Below are 16,304 nucleotides of genomic sequence, written 5' to 3' on the forward strand. Positions count from 1 at the left end.
GGCGTTTCTGGACTCAGATTCACCGCCAAACACCCCCCAGGTGGACACGACAAACTGACTCTGTGTAGGATGGAAAAGGTGAGGTAAGTCAACAGAGCTACAGCAATTATCTTTCAGAGGCACACACTATCAGCAACACATTCAGGTCTGAATTAAAGCTTTATGTAAATGAGCAGCTTCTCACAACAGGTGGAGGATCATCAGTCCGTACGCCACGGTAGTGAGAAGCAAACTGCACAATTCTCAATGTTCAAATATACTGCGTAACAAAATGCCAAATTACTATTAACGATCATTCAGACAATAATCACCTCTGATGTGTGCTGACAGCATGTGTCCCTCACCCGTCCTTCACAGGCACGATGTGTCAAACCCTGGCGCGGTCCTCAGCGTCTCATAAACGAACGTCACAAGGTTGAGTTCCCGGCAATTCTGCTTGAACCACTCATGGCTTAAATGCAGAACGCCATCTCATTATCTGCTTCAGCTGAAAGTCTTTAAGTTTACACGTGAGCATCATCCACAGGTGCTGCGAGTCAGTAGGCCTGCACGTGAACATCCTCCACAGGTGCAGCTAATAATGCTGATGAGGGTGAAGGACTCTTCTGCCAGCACCGTCTCCACAGACAAAAACTAGTTTGCATACCACCTGGAGAGCAAAGAAAAGAAAACAACACAAAAACATCCAGCCAAACCCCCCAACACACAACATGCCGTGCACGCGCAACACGTGCGCGATGCATTCATAATACACCCGTAATACTGCCGTGATAATCTCAATGTGTCGGATCAGTTTCCTCACTACATGCGTTATATAACCATGATTGTTCATCATATATTCGCTATATATTATTAATATATCCATAATTCATACTGGGACATTTGTCATTTTTGGCCATTTTTGTTGCAGACGACAATGAACGCTCAATACTACTACTCAATTCATGAGCAATTAATCCTCTCCCCAGTGAGACAGGGCCCTAATACGTATATCACTACGGTGATGCATCAACTCCTCATCTAAGACTGAGCTCAAAGCTAGACTGCCTGATGTCTTTGCTTCACATTTGGCAAATACCCAGTCAGTAGACAGTCTTGTGGATAGTTTAAACTCAGTGCTCAAAACTACACTCAACATGATTGCACCACCATTATTAAAACTGCGCTCCCCCAAACACCTTGGTTCAATGATTACCTGTGTGACCTCAAGCATAAGGCTAGAGGTCTAGAACGGAAATGGCGTTGTTCAAAATTAGAAGTGATGCTATCTTAGACTATAAGCATGTATTACTGGATACAAAGGGGACCTATTACTCTGATTTGATCAACAAAAACAGGCATAACTCAAAGTTCTTCTTCAAAATGGTGGCAACACTTATTCATGGACAACCGGCAGCAGTTTGGTCTCCTTTTACAGCACAAGATTTCCTGGATTACTTTGAGAAGAAAATAGAAGACATTAGGTTGAACATATCCCAGCATGCCTTAACCCAGCCACTACACCCTGCTATTGATGTGGGCGTCATTACTGAGGTATTACCTAGATTTACAGAATTTGATAGTATCTCTCTAGACATGCTAACAAAACTCGTAACGTCAACAAAAAGCACAACCTGTTTATTTGATCCTATACCAACAAAACTGTTTAAGGACCTGTGGCCCACTCTTGGGCCGACTGTGCTGGAAATTATTAATCTTTCTTTAACTTCTGGATCTGTTCCTAAATGTTTCAAATCTGCAGTGATTAAACCATTACTTAAGAAACCTAATCTTGACCCTAGTGTATTGACAAACTATCGGCCGATATCAAATCTATCATTTTTCTATAATATTCTGGAAAAAGTGGTGTCAGCATTTGATGCCGTGGATCATCATATTCTACTTGAAAGGCTGGAAAATCATTTTGGGATTACTGGGAGTGCCCTTGCATGGTTGACGTCATACTTGACCAGTTGTTCTCACTGTGTTTTGTACAGTAACACTACCTCTAACCTTAGTGACATGAAATTTGGGGCTCCACAGGGGTCTGTCTCCCTGCTTTTCTCCCTTTATATAGCACCCCTTGGGCACATATTACTGCGTTTTTGGATTACCTTTGGTAAATGGTAAATGGACTGCATTTATATCGCGCTTTTCCATCTGCATCAGACACTCAAAGCTCTTTACAATTATGCCTCACATTCACCCCGATGTCAGGGTGCTGCCATACAAGGTGCTCACTACACACCAGAGCAATAGGGGATTAAAGGCCTTGCCCAAGGGCCCTTAGTGATTTTCTAGTCAGGCGGGGATTTGAACCCATGATCTTCTGGACTCAAGCCCAACACCTTAACCACTAGGCCATCATCTCCCCTAAATTACCTTTCACTGCTATCCTGATGATACTCAGTTATACATGCCGATAACTGCTGGTAATCTTGTTCATATAAAATCCTTAGAAGATTGCCTTGCATCAGTGAGAAGTTGGATGTCTAGAAATTTCCTACTTTTAAACTCTGATAAGACTGAAATGATGGTTCTTGGTACAGTGAGACATTGGCATCAATTTGAACAGTTAACGCTCAGCCTAGGCTCATGTGTCATACATCACACTGACAAAGTGAGGAACCTTGGGGTAATTTTTGATCCTACATTGTCCTTTTACCTCCACATTAGAAATATTACTAGGACTGCTTTCTTCCACCTGCGAAATATAGCGAAGATTCGTCCCATCCCATCCATGCTGAGACCCTGATCCATGCATTTATCTCTTCTAGATTGGACTACTGCAATGTTCTATTTTCTGGTTTACTGCAGTCCAGCATTAGCGCTCTCCAATTGGTTCAAAATGCTGCAGCCAGACTTTTGACATGAAGCAAAAAGTTTGACCACATTACACCCATTTTGGCATCTCTTCACTGGCTTCCTGTCCCAGTGAGATCAGATTTTAAGGTTCTGCTACTAGTCTATAAAATTGTTCATGGACTGGCACCTCCCTACTTACCTGACCTAATTAAACCTTACGTACCGGCTCGGGTTTTGCTTTCTCAGGGTGCAGGACTACTTTGTGTCCCTAGGGTGAATAAGACGTCTGTGGGTCACAGAGCTTTCTCTTATCGTGCCCCTGTTCTGTGGAATGATCTCCCTGCATCAATAAACAGTCAGATTCTGTGGAGACTTTCAAGTCCAGACTTAAGACGCACTTATTTTCCCTTTCGTATGGTTAGTATACTGGTACAGTTTTGTTTTAAGCTTTTTACTCTTTTAATTCAGTTTTTATTAGTAAACGGAGCGTGCCGCGGCCTCAACTTTATCTAAATTCTGGGTCTTTTAGTGAAGCTTAGGGCTAGTGGCCGGTGATCACCTTAGTATTTCTTCTGTTTTTCTTATTGTTTAATGCTGGCAAATTATACTGTATTTCTTGTCTTTCTGATGCCTGATTCAGTTTTTTTTCTCTCCGTTTGAGATGCGGCTCCATCCAGAGATGGGTGTGGTATTTGTGCTGGAGACCCTCCTGTCCTGTGCACCAACAGCTTTTCCTGTATATTCATTTTGTGAATTGTTCTGTAATTTGTGTCTGTATCATGGCCCAAGCAGAGGGTCACCCATTTGAGTCTGGTCTGCTTGAGGTTTCTTCCTCAGAGGGAGTTTTTTCTTACCACTGCTGCTCTGGGGGTTAGTAAGGTTAGACCTTACTTGTGTGAAGCACCTTGAGGCAACTCTGTTGTGATTTGGTGCTATATAAATGAAAATAAATTGAAAAATTGAGTTGAAGCAGAGTCTTGTGTTTGGGGAACCGCTGCCTGCTGTTCAGTCTTTTCATATGATAACAAGACAATAAAAGCCACTTAGCTTTTACCAGATATACTTTTGGTGCAGGCAAATATTTTAACAAGATTACAGTAACTTACTGTGCAGATATCAGGAACATATTGATCCAGTGCAAACTTGCTGACCGCCATCGCTCTTATCCTCACATAACCGCAGCAGAAATGCAAGGATGTATTAACATGAGTTTAGAGAGTCTGAAATCAATGATATTATATGGTATATGCATTTCTAAGGTATTTATTAACATATCTTTTATTTATTAACATCTCTTGCATGTTTTGGTTTTGGTTAGTTTGGTGTCCCTGACTACTGCTACCACCCAATGATCTCTCAGCTCATTCCTTAAAACCCTGACTTCAGGGTATTGTGGTGGGCATTTGTTATTATTATATGAAGGAACGATGATCTGGAAGGGTATTTGATATTGGGTTGAGTTGGACTGTCAATCGACTGGATTAGATTCAGTGAATCACAGGTGGATTTTAGGCTGTCTGAGGCTGAAGACAACCAATCAAGGTTTAGATCCTAAACTAACACGAGCTCACCCGGGTTTAGCCCTGAGATACAATTATTTAGTGCAGCAGGAATTGGTGCCACTGTTCATCCTTCATTCTTTAATCGTGGATGTGATTGTAATCTTGGATAAGTGCAACTCCTCGCTCAGCAAAATTAGTGACAGCAGCAAGGTTATCCAGGATCTGCTGCGATGGCTGGAATGATGGGTCATCCTCCTACTCTGAGGGTCCTTGATGAGGAAGTCCATGTTGGCATTGAATGCCTCAAAAATGCCACCTGAGGCAGATGGAACAAGATCTGCCACTAATGAACTAATGTATCCAGTCCATAACTCAAAATGCTACTTGCGCGTCACAAAAAATTGGTTAATATTTTCCAAATCTCGTGAAATTTCACCTAATTTATTTTTACCTTTAAATGAACCAAAAAAAAAAAAAAAAATTAAGAAGTACCTTTAAAAGTTTAAGTTTGTTTTGCAGGACGACCCTAACCCAGACTGACATGCGTCTGGCCAGGAGTGAGTCCCTCTTTGTCCCTGAGTGGTCGGTGGGACTGTGTGAGTGAAAGCTGGAAGTCTGGATGGGAGCAAAAAGCAGCGTAGGGTTAGGGTTGTAGCACAATGTGATCATACACCAAGGCCCAATCTCAATTCTCTTTTGTACCCCTTTCCCTTGGCCCTACCCCTACGCCTACCCCTTCAAAACAAGGGGTAAGGTGAAGGGGTATGCCTCTAGCCCTATGAATTGAGACACGCCTCCACCTTAGGGAAAAAAAAAATTCTGCCCATCTCATGAGTTTAACTTAATCATGTTGCATTGCTTAAAGTGCCATCTTCACTGTTTGTAAACATGGCAACCGAAGCGCAACTTGTTGCAGTAGCCTGTTTGCTCTTTTTATTTTCTCACCTTTCTGTGTAAATGCAAAGAAACAGAAGGAGATGCAGATTTCTTCGATGCACTGCAATCATGTTGGAGCATTTTGTGGTATGTATTCAGTGTTGATATGCCTTTTCTCTTCGCTAGTTTCAGCCAACCTACAACAATGTTACTGATCAACATGATTACACAATGAACATCATTTCAACTGTTTAGAGAATCCCTCCGTTTTGCATTATTACTGACTTTAAGACAGGTGTCTTATGTCGGGGATAGGAGAAGACTTCATCAACTGCTTGTGTTATCCTGTACAGCTAGTTACTTTACTTTGGGTTGGCAGCCATCCTTTTATGTGGATATTTTACTTAACACAATCCTCTTCACTGTATTTACGAGTCTCGGCAAGGTGGCAATTTCATGTTTAATTCCTTGTCTTTCGACTCATCTCAGCATCTTGCTATTCCAATCTGTAATTTTATCCCACTTCCTTTACTTCCAGCTCTGTAGTTGCAAACTGTAATTCTTGCTGGCACCTCTGTCATTATTTCAAAACTAAACTGTGAATGCATCCCTATGCATCCATGGTTGCAGTGCTCTTAATACACCTGTTTAACACTTTTGTGGTCACGCTCTCACTAGAGGTACTCCAGCACTCACAAATTGTGACTCATACCCATTTAACATGGGCACAGTCAACAAGGACTCAACTGCCTTCTTAAATACTAAGTTGCTGCTCTTAGGACACCTACTCATCTTACATAAAGTCTGTCCCATGCAAATCAAATCAATTTTATTTATATAGCGCCAAATCACAACAAACAGTTGCCCCAAGGCACTTTATATGTAAGGCAAAGCCATACAATAATTACGAAAAACCCCAACGGTCAAAACGACCCCCTGTGAGCAAGCACTTGGCGACAGTGGGAAGGAAAAACTCCCTTTTAACAGGAAGAAACCTCCAGCAGAACCAGGCTCAGGGAGGGGCAGTCTTCTGCTGGGACTGGTTGGGGCTGAGGGAGAGAACCAGGAAAAGACATGCTGTGGAGGGGAGCAGAGATCAATCACTAATGATTAAATGCAGAGTGGTGCATACAGAGAAAAAAGAGAAAGAAACACTCAGTGCATCATGGGAACCCCCCAGCAGTCTACGTCTATAGCAGCATAACAAAGGGCTGGATCAGGTCACCTGATCCAGCCCTAACTATAAGCTTTAGCAAAAGGAAAGTTTTAAGCCTAATCTTAAAAGTAGAGAGGGTGTCTGTCCTCCCTGATCCGAATTGGGAGCTGGTTCCACAGGAGAGGAGCCTGAAAGCTGAAGGCTCTGCATCCCATTCTACTCTTACAAACCCTAGGAACTACAAGTAAGCCTGCAGTCTGAGAGCGAAGCGCTCTTTTGGGGTGATATGGTACTATGAGGTCCCTAAGATAAGATGGGACCTGATTATTGAAAACCTTATAAGTAAGAAGAAGAATTTTAAATTCTATTCTAGAATTAACAGGAAGCCAATGAAGAGAGGCAATATGGGTGAGATATGCTCTCTCCTTCTAGTCCCTGTCAGTACTCTAGCTGCAGCATTTTGAATTAACTGAAGGCTTTTCAGGGGAACTTTTAGGACAACCTGATAATAATGAATTACAATAGTCCAGCCTAGAGAAATAAATGCATGAATTAGTTTTTCAGCATCACTCTGAGACAAGACCTTTCTAATTTTAGAGATATTGCGCAAATGCAAAAAAGCAGTCCTACATATTTGTACATGCAGGTGCAGATTGCTAAAGGATATTGCTGCACTCCATAGGTACATTGCACTTACATGCTGTCCAGCATCTGGTGGCAGTGGTTATTACTCATGTGCATTCTGTCAGCTTTGACTGCAGCATCTACATACTTACTTGCTTCTTCACATACAGACGATTCATTCCATGAATCACTCACAAGCATTATTCCACGTAGTTTTGAACACAGAGTGTAAGTTTCAGTTACCGTGCTTTAATACCTAACCCATCTCAGTATTCTCATCTGCTCCTCTCCACTTGCTAATGAATCTTTTGTCCATGTCTGGCTCGGAACGGTTGTCTTTCTATGGCTAAGAGAGCAATGCAGTTCTCTTTCTCACACGCTTTCTCTCTCTCTACCGATCTTGCTGTTTCATCCCGCTGTCTCCAGAATTCACCATTGAGAGCAGTAGCCATCACGTGAATTCAGTTTTGACTTCTGACTGCTTCTTCCCTCCTATACGCATGTCGTCTGCCAGAGGCCCATCTTGTCAAGGATGTGCTCTCCACTTGCCCCATCTTTCCTCTTTACACACTTTCACACTCTAGTCAGAGACCACATCCCAATACCCTGACAGGGTGGCTCCAGAGCATCTCTCACTATTATCCTCCAATCAATCCTTTGTGCTTTGGGTGTGAGCTTTCAACCACTGCTCTGGCTAGTAAAGGTCCGTACAGGTAATGCTGTACATTGGTCACCAGTACATGCAGGTCCAGATATTCTGGGCATTGACTTCCGACTATGAGAGCAAAATGTGTTAGTGTTGTTGTGTGGGCCGCTGAAGAGGAGGTACTGCTGGCCCCACCACCACCAGATGGCGCCCTGCTTGGAGTGCAGGCTTCAAGCACGAGAGGGCGTCGGAGCCGCTGGGAGTGACAGCTGTCACTTAGCAGCACCAGCTGTCACTCATCCAACTCATCACCATAAAGGCCGGACTGCAACTCCACCTCCTCGCAGAGAAATCAGCTACCACTCAAGGTAACTTTCTCTGCAGTAATATCCTGTGACTAAACGTTGTTCTGTGTGCAGCCGTTTTCCTGTGGCTATAGTCAGAAGCTGGATTGGCGGAAAGTGTGAGCGCGAAGTCTTCGCCTCTCACTCCTTTCAGGGAAGTGACTGACAGGAGCTGCACAGGTGACTCTGTTTCTGGAGGTGGAGGTTCTCCCTCCCTGATCAAGGTAAGATTACTGGGTGTGTCTTCACACACCCACCATTAACTCTTTCTGTTTCTGCCAGCAGTACCTGGTCTGACAGCTGGAGACGGTGGCCACCTGGGACTCGGGACTTGGCGGCTCCGGTGTTCTTCAGATCCGCTGGCGGTGGAAGCCGTGTGGGATCCGGCTCTTCTCTGGACAGACGTCTTCTATCCTCGAGCCTGCCCACACGTCACCTTGTATATGATTGACTGTACTCCTCTATTGTTATTGTCTGTATTCCGTTGTGCAATTCACAACATTAAATTGTTACTTTTTGGCTTATCCATTGTCCGTTCATTAACGCCCCCTGTTGTGGGTCCGTGTCAGTACACCTTCCCAACAAGTGTTTGTTCTGGCAGAAGACTTATAAATGAGCATCTTAGTCCATCCATCCATTTTCAATGCCTGCTTAAGGGTCATGGGGGGGGGGCATTTGGAGTCCGGAACATCTGGAGGGAACCCACACAAACATGGGGAAAACATGCAAACCCTACACCGAATATATACATTATACACACAAACATATAAATTTTATTCTCAGGACTCTGGCAAGGGCGGTCGCATCTCCTCCTCTCTCCTCTCCTCCTGTTTTGTCTATCTCCTTCAAAAGTCCCAACTTCACCAGACTGTGAATTCTGCAAACTACATTTGGAATAACCATGGAATTGACCAGCTGGTCTCTCAGTGAACTGACACCATTTTCTCAACAAGGAAATCAGGGATGGGGGACCCTGTGTGCCCAGATGGAACCTATCCTGTTCTCAATGCCTGGGAGGTGGCATGTTGTGTGCTTCGCACCACTCTCTGTGGAAGACGTTGAGGATTTATTTTTATGGCAGGACGCCTGGTGCTTATTGGTTTATGCACTGCCCTGACCTATCCCTGACCTAAAATTGGCAAGACGGCTGCTACCAGAACCACAACCCCAGAGTTAAAAAAAAAAAAAAAAAAATCACGAAATGATTCACATTTTCGTGACGGGAACACGAAAAAAATGTGAGACTGGACTGTGGTGTTACAATGGCTGTGAGTGACAACAAGAACAGAGATGCAATTTTGGTCCTGTTCTGAAATCAGACTCATTTGTGAATAGCAAATATGATCCTGATGTAAAACCATGCCTGAGTGAGTACAGCAAGTCTGGTCCATTGTGGTGTTGTGTGCATGCATGTTTTACCTCTGTGATGTACTTTTATACTTCTGCCTGTAAACAGAAGAAGAGAACAGACATAAGGCATTTAGTCATGTTCAAAGTTCCAGATGTATGTTCACATGAAACAAAGAAAACGCTCTTCAGAACAGAACAACAAGAATGCTGGTTCTTATCCACTTTCCCGAATGACAAAGTGGTGCATTTCAAACCCATGTATGTGACGAAGTTGAATGCATTCATGTGGTTTCGACGACGGTGTTTATCTGCTCAGTTTGTATGGGTAAATCTAATCTGGAGTAAAACCATAGTGAAAGATTTAAAAACTTCAGGAGGGATAGCTGGTGATGGTCTAGTGGTTAAGATGTTGGGATTGAGTCCAGAAGATCATGGGTTCAAATCCCTGCCTGACTGGAAAATCACTAAGGGCCCTTGGGCAAGGCCTTTAATCCCCTATTGCTCTTCCACCTGCGAAATATAGCGAAGATTCGTCCCATCCTGTCTATGGCTGATGCTGAGACCCTGATCCATGCATTTGTCTCTTCTAGATTGGACTACTGCAATGTTCTATATTCTGGTTTACCGCAGTCCAGCATTAGGACTCTCCAAATGGTTCAAAATGCTGCTGCCAGACTTTTGACATGAAGCAGAAAGTTGGACCACATTACATCCATTTTGGCGTCTCTTCACTGGCTTCCTGTCCCAGTGAGATCAGATTTTAAGGTTCTGCTACTAGTCTATAAATTATTCATTAAAAATTAAAAATTAAAAAATGTCCTTAAACAGTGGAATGTCCGCAAAAAGTCCTCATGCCGGCCTCTTCTGAATCTTCTCTGTTCTCTCACGACGTCCTGGTGAATTAAGCCTTAAATTAGGATGTTTTCAGCTCGAAACAGGTCGACGACGGCGCCTGGAAGCGCTGCACGACGTCCCGCTCCGTGGGAAGTGTTCAGAAAAAATTTTGATAAAGCAACGTGCGCCGTCTCGAGCAGCGTGTGAAACAAAGGAATTCAGCCGAGAGGGCGAGACCACATCTCACTCAAGGCCTGCCCACAGGGAAATGACGTCACCGACACGCGTTCAAGCATGATTGGTGTAATCGCACGTCATTCAAATCCATATAGTTAAAAAAATAAATAAAGGGTGGTTATTACCTAATGAACCTCATATATTCATCTGTGAATTGTTCTGTAATTTAGTCTGTATCATGGCCAAGCAGAGGGTCACCCCTTTGAGTCTGGTCTGCTTGAGGTTCTTCCTCAGAGGGAATTTTTTCTTACCACTGTTGTTCTGGGGGTTGGTAGGTTAGCTCTTACCTGTGTGAAGTGCTTTGAGGCAACTCTGTTGTGATTTGGCGCTATATAAATGAAATAAATTGAAATTGAATGAAAATTATTGCTCCCGGTGTGTAGTGAGCACCTTGTATGGCCAGCACCCTGACATCGGGGTGAATGTGAGGCATAATTGTTAAAGCGCTTTGAGCGCTGATGCAGATGGAAAAGTGCTATATAAATGCAGTCCATTTACCATTTATAGCTCCCAGCTGAATGACTGAGATCCTGTATTAGTCCAAAACAACTCTGTGCTCTGTTTCTGTGGGATTCTGATGTCCACCTCATTATGTATCCAGTCATGTTACCCTGTTCATATATTCATCCCCTGAATTGTGTAAAGAAAACTGGCTCTAAAAACGCAGATTTTTGTTTTATAAAGATGCTTATTTGTCTTTATCTTTGGGTGATCATCTGCGTCTCAGATCTGGCACCTTGCTTCTGAGGGATTGTTTGTTGCTGTGACTCCACTCTGAACTTCACACGGTTGTATACGCTTCTTTTATTTCTGTTTAGCACTCTTCTGTTTATTAATTGTATCTACTCTGAACGTTATTTAACTACAGTCCTGTTGTGACTCGCTAGCGGTTAGCATTCGCTAGATAGGTCAACACCTCCCCTCTCCGTTGTTACTTTTTATAGCTATTTCTTTTCTACCAGTTTAATACTTCTGTTCGTTTTTCAGTTGAACTGCTGTGAATTTTAAGTAATTTTTACTCCTGTGTAAAATCTTAGCAGCGGCTAGCATTTTCGCAAGCAGTTAGCTTGCGTTAGCTATTTCTGACACTGTCATCATTTTTTCATTTCATTTTTTTACACTCCTGTTAGTTAATTAACTGTTTAGTGTATTTAATAGCTGCTGCTTTTTTTACCTTTTTAATACTTCTGTTAGTTTTTCAGTGTAACTGCTGTGAATTTTAATTCATTTATCTGCATCTGTGTGAGCCTTAGGAGTGGTTAGCCTATCCATTATTGGTTAGCTTGTGTTTGCTTGGCTACATTTTTGAATTTCTTAGTGCACAAAGTACACTACTAATTCTACTTAACACCCTCTGTAAATCCTGCGTGATGTTGGAAGATAGGTTGGCTCTCTTAGAGAGCCGTGTCCGTAAGTTAGATCAGCTTCTTAGCGCAGTGGAGTTAGATGTTACGGGCACTCCAGATGAGGTTAGTGTTGGGCCGGCTCGCGAACCCATTAGCATCATCTTAGAAACGCCGGGTGTGGAGGACAGCTTTCAGACTGTGGCTAGGCGGAGGAAGCCCCGTACGGCTTGGTGCCCGGTTGTGGCAACCCGATCACACTCGCCAGTGCGAACTGTGAATCGGTTCTCCCCCTTGAATTTGCCAGATGTGAATTCTCTGATTCCACGAGTGACTTCCACTCCTGTCTCCAGGCCGAAACACCAGACTTTAGTGATAGGGGATTCTATCACCCGCAAAGTCAGGTTACAGATGCCGGCTGATGTTAAATGTATTCCTGGGGCCAGAGCTCCTGACATTGCATCTCATCTTAGGGTGCTGACGCTGCAGAAGGACAGACGAAAGAACATGACATGAGATATAGTCACATAGTTATTCATGTTGGCACCAATGATATCAGGATGAAGCACTCAGAGGTCACAAAAATGGACATAGAGAGGACTTGTGACCTTGCCAGAAAGATGTGTCGGCATCGATTAATAGTCTCTGGTCCCCTCCCCTCCCGGAGTACTGATGAGGTGTTTAGCAGGCTGACATCATTAAATAGGTGGCTGGCACAGTTTTGTAGACAACAAGGCTTTAGCTTTATTGATAACTGGCCTTCGTTCTGGGGCCGCCGTGGCCTGCTGATGCTGGACGGCCTCCACCCTACTGGGGAAGGCACCGCCATCTTGTCTGTGAACATAGATAGAGCTCTACAGGGAGGGTAACATTAGGAATCTACAGCAGGTCACGGAGCAGGTGATTAGAGACCCTGCAAGGCTTATGACAAATGTGGGTGTGGAATCCATTAGCTTAGCGGGGAAATTAGTGCAGAAAATCCACCATGATGATAGTGCAGTTTATCTGCCAGGGAGGGAATTTCAACAAGTTGAGACTGTGGCCTGCTCCCGTAGATGTGTCCATAAAAACCATAAAAATCACAGAGGGATATGCTTTGCAAACTTAATACCCATTACTATATTAGATCATGTTGAAATTGAGGATGGCCCAATGGTTGTTCCAGCAATATCAAAGATTTCATGTCTGCTACCTACAACACGTGTGGAATGTCTCAAACCTAAACCTACTTCTAGGCATCTTATATATGCCACTCTGGAACCACCCCTAAACCCATACAGCTCAACTGTCAACCCCACTGAGGTCCTTAGACTGGGTCTCATTAACATAAGATCACTGTCCTCAAAATCAATGTTGATTAATTATTTAATTATTGATCATCACTTAGATATGATTGGGTTATGTGAAACCTGGCTTAAACCTACAGCAGTCCTCCCCTTAAATGAAGCCTGCCCACCAGAATATACATTTAGTCACATCCCTCGTGATGCGAAGCAAGGTGGGGGTGTAGCTCTTATTTATAAATCTAGGTTTAGCTTATTAGCTGTTGGGGGTCACAAATATAACTCGTTTGAGCATCTGATTCTCCACTCCGCTCAGGATATTACGCATTGCCAAGGTCAGAAGAATAAAAATCAGCCATATTACTTTGTCACTGTATATAGGCCTCCTGGCCCATATTCTGAATTCTTAGATGAATTTGGTGCGTTCATTTCTAACTTGGAGCAGATAACATTCTGATCATTGGTGACTTTAACGTTCATATAAATAAGCCTTCTGATCCCCTCTGCAAATCATTTATGGAAACTGTGGATGCATTAGGATTTCGGCAATGCATTCAGGATTCGACGCACATTAGTGGAAATACCTTGGATCTGGTTCTCGCACGTGGTATTGCTGTCACAAATATTGACATCATGCCTCTTACATCAGTGGTCTCTGATCACTCACTTATTAAGTTTACAGTTTCACTGCCGTGTTTTGTGGAACAACAACCTTATTTATCATTACGGCGATGCATCTACTCCTCAACTAAGACTGAACTATAAGTTAGACTGCCTGATGTCTTAGCCTCACTTTTGACAAATACCCAGTCAGTAGACAGACTTGTGGATAGTTTAAACTCAGCGCTCAAAATGACACTCGACATGATTGCACCACCTGTGTTGAAACCGCGGTCCCCCAAATCGCAGTCACCCTGGTTCAGTGAATACCTGCGTGACCTCGAGCATAAAGCAAGAGGTCTACAACGGAAATGGCGTCGTTCAAAATTAGAAGTATTCCACCTTGCGTGGCGTGATGCTATCTTAGACTATAAGCATGCATTATTGGATACAAAGCGGACTTAGTACTCTGGTTTGATCAACAAAAACAAGCATAACTCAAAGTTTTTGTTCGACACGGTGGCAACACTTATTCATGGACAACCACCTGTAGTTCGCTCTCCTTTTACAGCACAGGATTTCCTGGATTACTTTGAGAAGAAAATAGATGACATTAGGTTGAACATATCCCAGCATGCCTTAACCCAGCCACTACACCCTGCTATTGAGGTGGGTGCCACTACTGAGGTATTACCTAGATTAACAGAATTTGATGGTATCTCTCTAGATATGCTGACAAAACTCGTAACGTCAACAAAAAGCACAACCTGTTTATTTGATCCTATACCAACAAAACTGTTTAAGGACCTGTGGCCCACTCTTGGACTGACTGTGCTGGAAATTATTAATCTCTCATTAACGTCTGGATCTGTTCCTAAACGTTTCAAATCTGCAGTGATTAAACCATTACTTAAGAAACCTAATCTTGACCCTAGTGTATTGAAAAACTATCGGCCGATATCAAATCTATCATTTTGCTCTAAAATTCTGGAAAAAGTGGTGTCACGGCAGCTCATGGACTATCTTACTGAGAATAATGTCTTTGAGCTGCTGCAGTCTGCTTTTAGAAAATATCATTCCACAGAGACGGCTCTCACTAAAGTGGTGAATGATCTTCTGCTTACAATGGATTCAGACACCACTACGGTTCTGTTGCTGTTAGATCTCAGTACTGCATTTGATAGCGTGGATCATCATATTCTACTTGATAGGCTGGAAAATCATTTTGGGATTACTGGGAGTGCCCTTGCATGGCTGACGTCATACTTGACCAGTCATTCTCACTGTGTTTTGTACAGTAACACTACCTCTAACCTTAGTGACATGAAATTTGGGGTTCCTCAGGGGTCTGTCTTAGGTTTCATTGTTACGCAGATGATACCCAGCTTTATCTATCCATGAAGCCAGAGGACACACACCAATTAGCTAAACTGCAGGATTGTCTTACAGACATAAAGACATGGATGACCTCTAATTTCCTGCTTTTAAACTCAGATAAAACTGAAGTTATTGTACTTGGCCCCACAAATCTTAGAAACATGGTGTCTAACCAGATCCTTACTCTGGATGGCATTACCCTGACCTCTAGTAATACTGTGAGAAATCGTGGAGTCATTTTTGATCAGGATATGTCATTCAAAGCGCATATTAAACAAATATGTAGGACTGCTTTTTTGCATTTACGCAATATCTCTAAAATCAGAAAGGTCTTGTCTCAGAGTGATGCTGAAAAACTAATTCATGCATTTATTTCCTCTAGGCTGGACTATTGTAATTCATTATTATCAGGTTGTCCTAAAAGTTCCCTAAAAAGCCTTCAGTTAATTCAAAATGCTGCAGCTAGAGTACTGACGGGGACTAGAAGGAGAGAGCATATCTCACCCATATTGGCCTCTCTTCATTGGCTTCCTGTTAATTCTAGAATAGAATTTAAAATTCTTCTTCTTACTTATAAGGTTTTGAATAATCAGGTCCCATCTTATCTTAGGGACCTCGTAGTACCATATCACCCCAATAGAGCGCTTCGCTCTCAGACTGCAGGCTTACTTGTAGTTCCTAGGGTTTGTAAGAGTAGAATGGGAGGCAGAGCCTTCAGCTTTCAGGCTCCTCTCCTGTGGAACCAGCTCCCAATTCAGATCAGGGAGACAGACACCCTCTCTACTTTTAAGATTAGGCTTAAAACTTTCCTTTTTGCTAAAGCTTATAGTTAGGGCTGGATCAGGTGACCCTGAACCATCCCTTAGTTATGCTGCTATAGACGTAGACTGCTGGGGGGTTCCCATGATGCACTGTTTCTTTCTCTTTTTGCTCTGTATGCACCACTCTGCATTTAATCATTAGTGATCGATCTCTGCTCCCCTCCACAGCATGTCTTTTTCCTGGTTCTCTCCCTCAGCCCCAACCAGTCCCAGCAGAAGACTGCCCCTCCCTGAGCCTGGTTCTGCTGGAGGTTTCTTCCTGTTAAAAGGGAGTTTTTCCTTCCCACTGTAGCCAAGTGCTTGCTCACAGGGGGTCGTTTTGACCGTTGGGGTTTTACATAATTATTGTATGGCCTTGCCTTACAATATAAAGCGCCTTGGGGCAACTGTTTGTTGTGATTTGGCGCTATATAAAAAAATTGATTGATTGATTGATTGATATAGCACCCCTTGGGCACATATTGCAGCGTATTGGGATTACCTTTCACTGCTATGCAGATGATACTCAGTTATATATGCCGATAACT

The 16,304-nt window shown here is 43.1% G+C and overlaps 1 protein-coding gene across 1 annotated transcript in view; it reads right to left on the reverse strand.

Moving 5' to 3' along the window:
* The window catches only part of pde1a (phosphodiesterase 1A, calmodulin-dependent), a 397,928-nt gene that overhangs the window by 316,239 nt on the left and 65,385 nt on the right, over positions 1-16,304 (reverse strand). Inside the window, exon 2 of the mRNA XM_034187112.1 lies at positions 9,352-9,378. Coding sequence (XP_034043003.1) covers positions 9,352-9,378 — 27 coding nt within the window. The remainder of the gene's footprint in view (positions 1-9,351; positions 9,379-16,304) is intronic.

Source organism: Thalassophryne amazonica, chromosome 14 (assembly GCF_902500255.1).
Source record: "Thalassophryne amazonica chromosome 14, fThaAma1.1, whole genome shotgun sequence".
Taxonomy (NCBI): Eukaryota; Metazoa; Chordata; class Actinopteri; order Batrachoidiformes; family Batrachoididae; genus Thalassophryne; species Thalassophryne amazonica.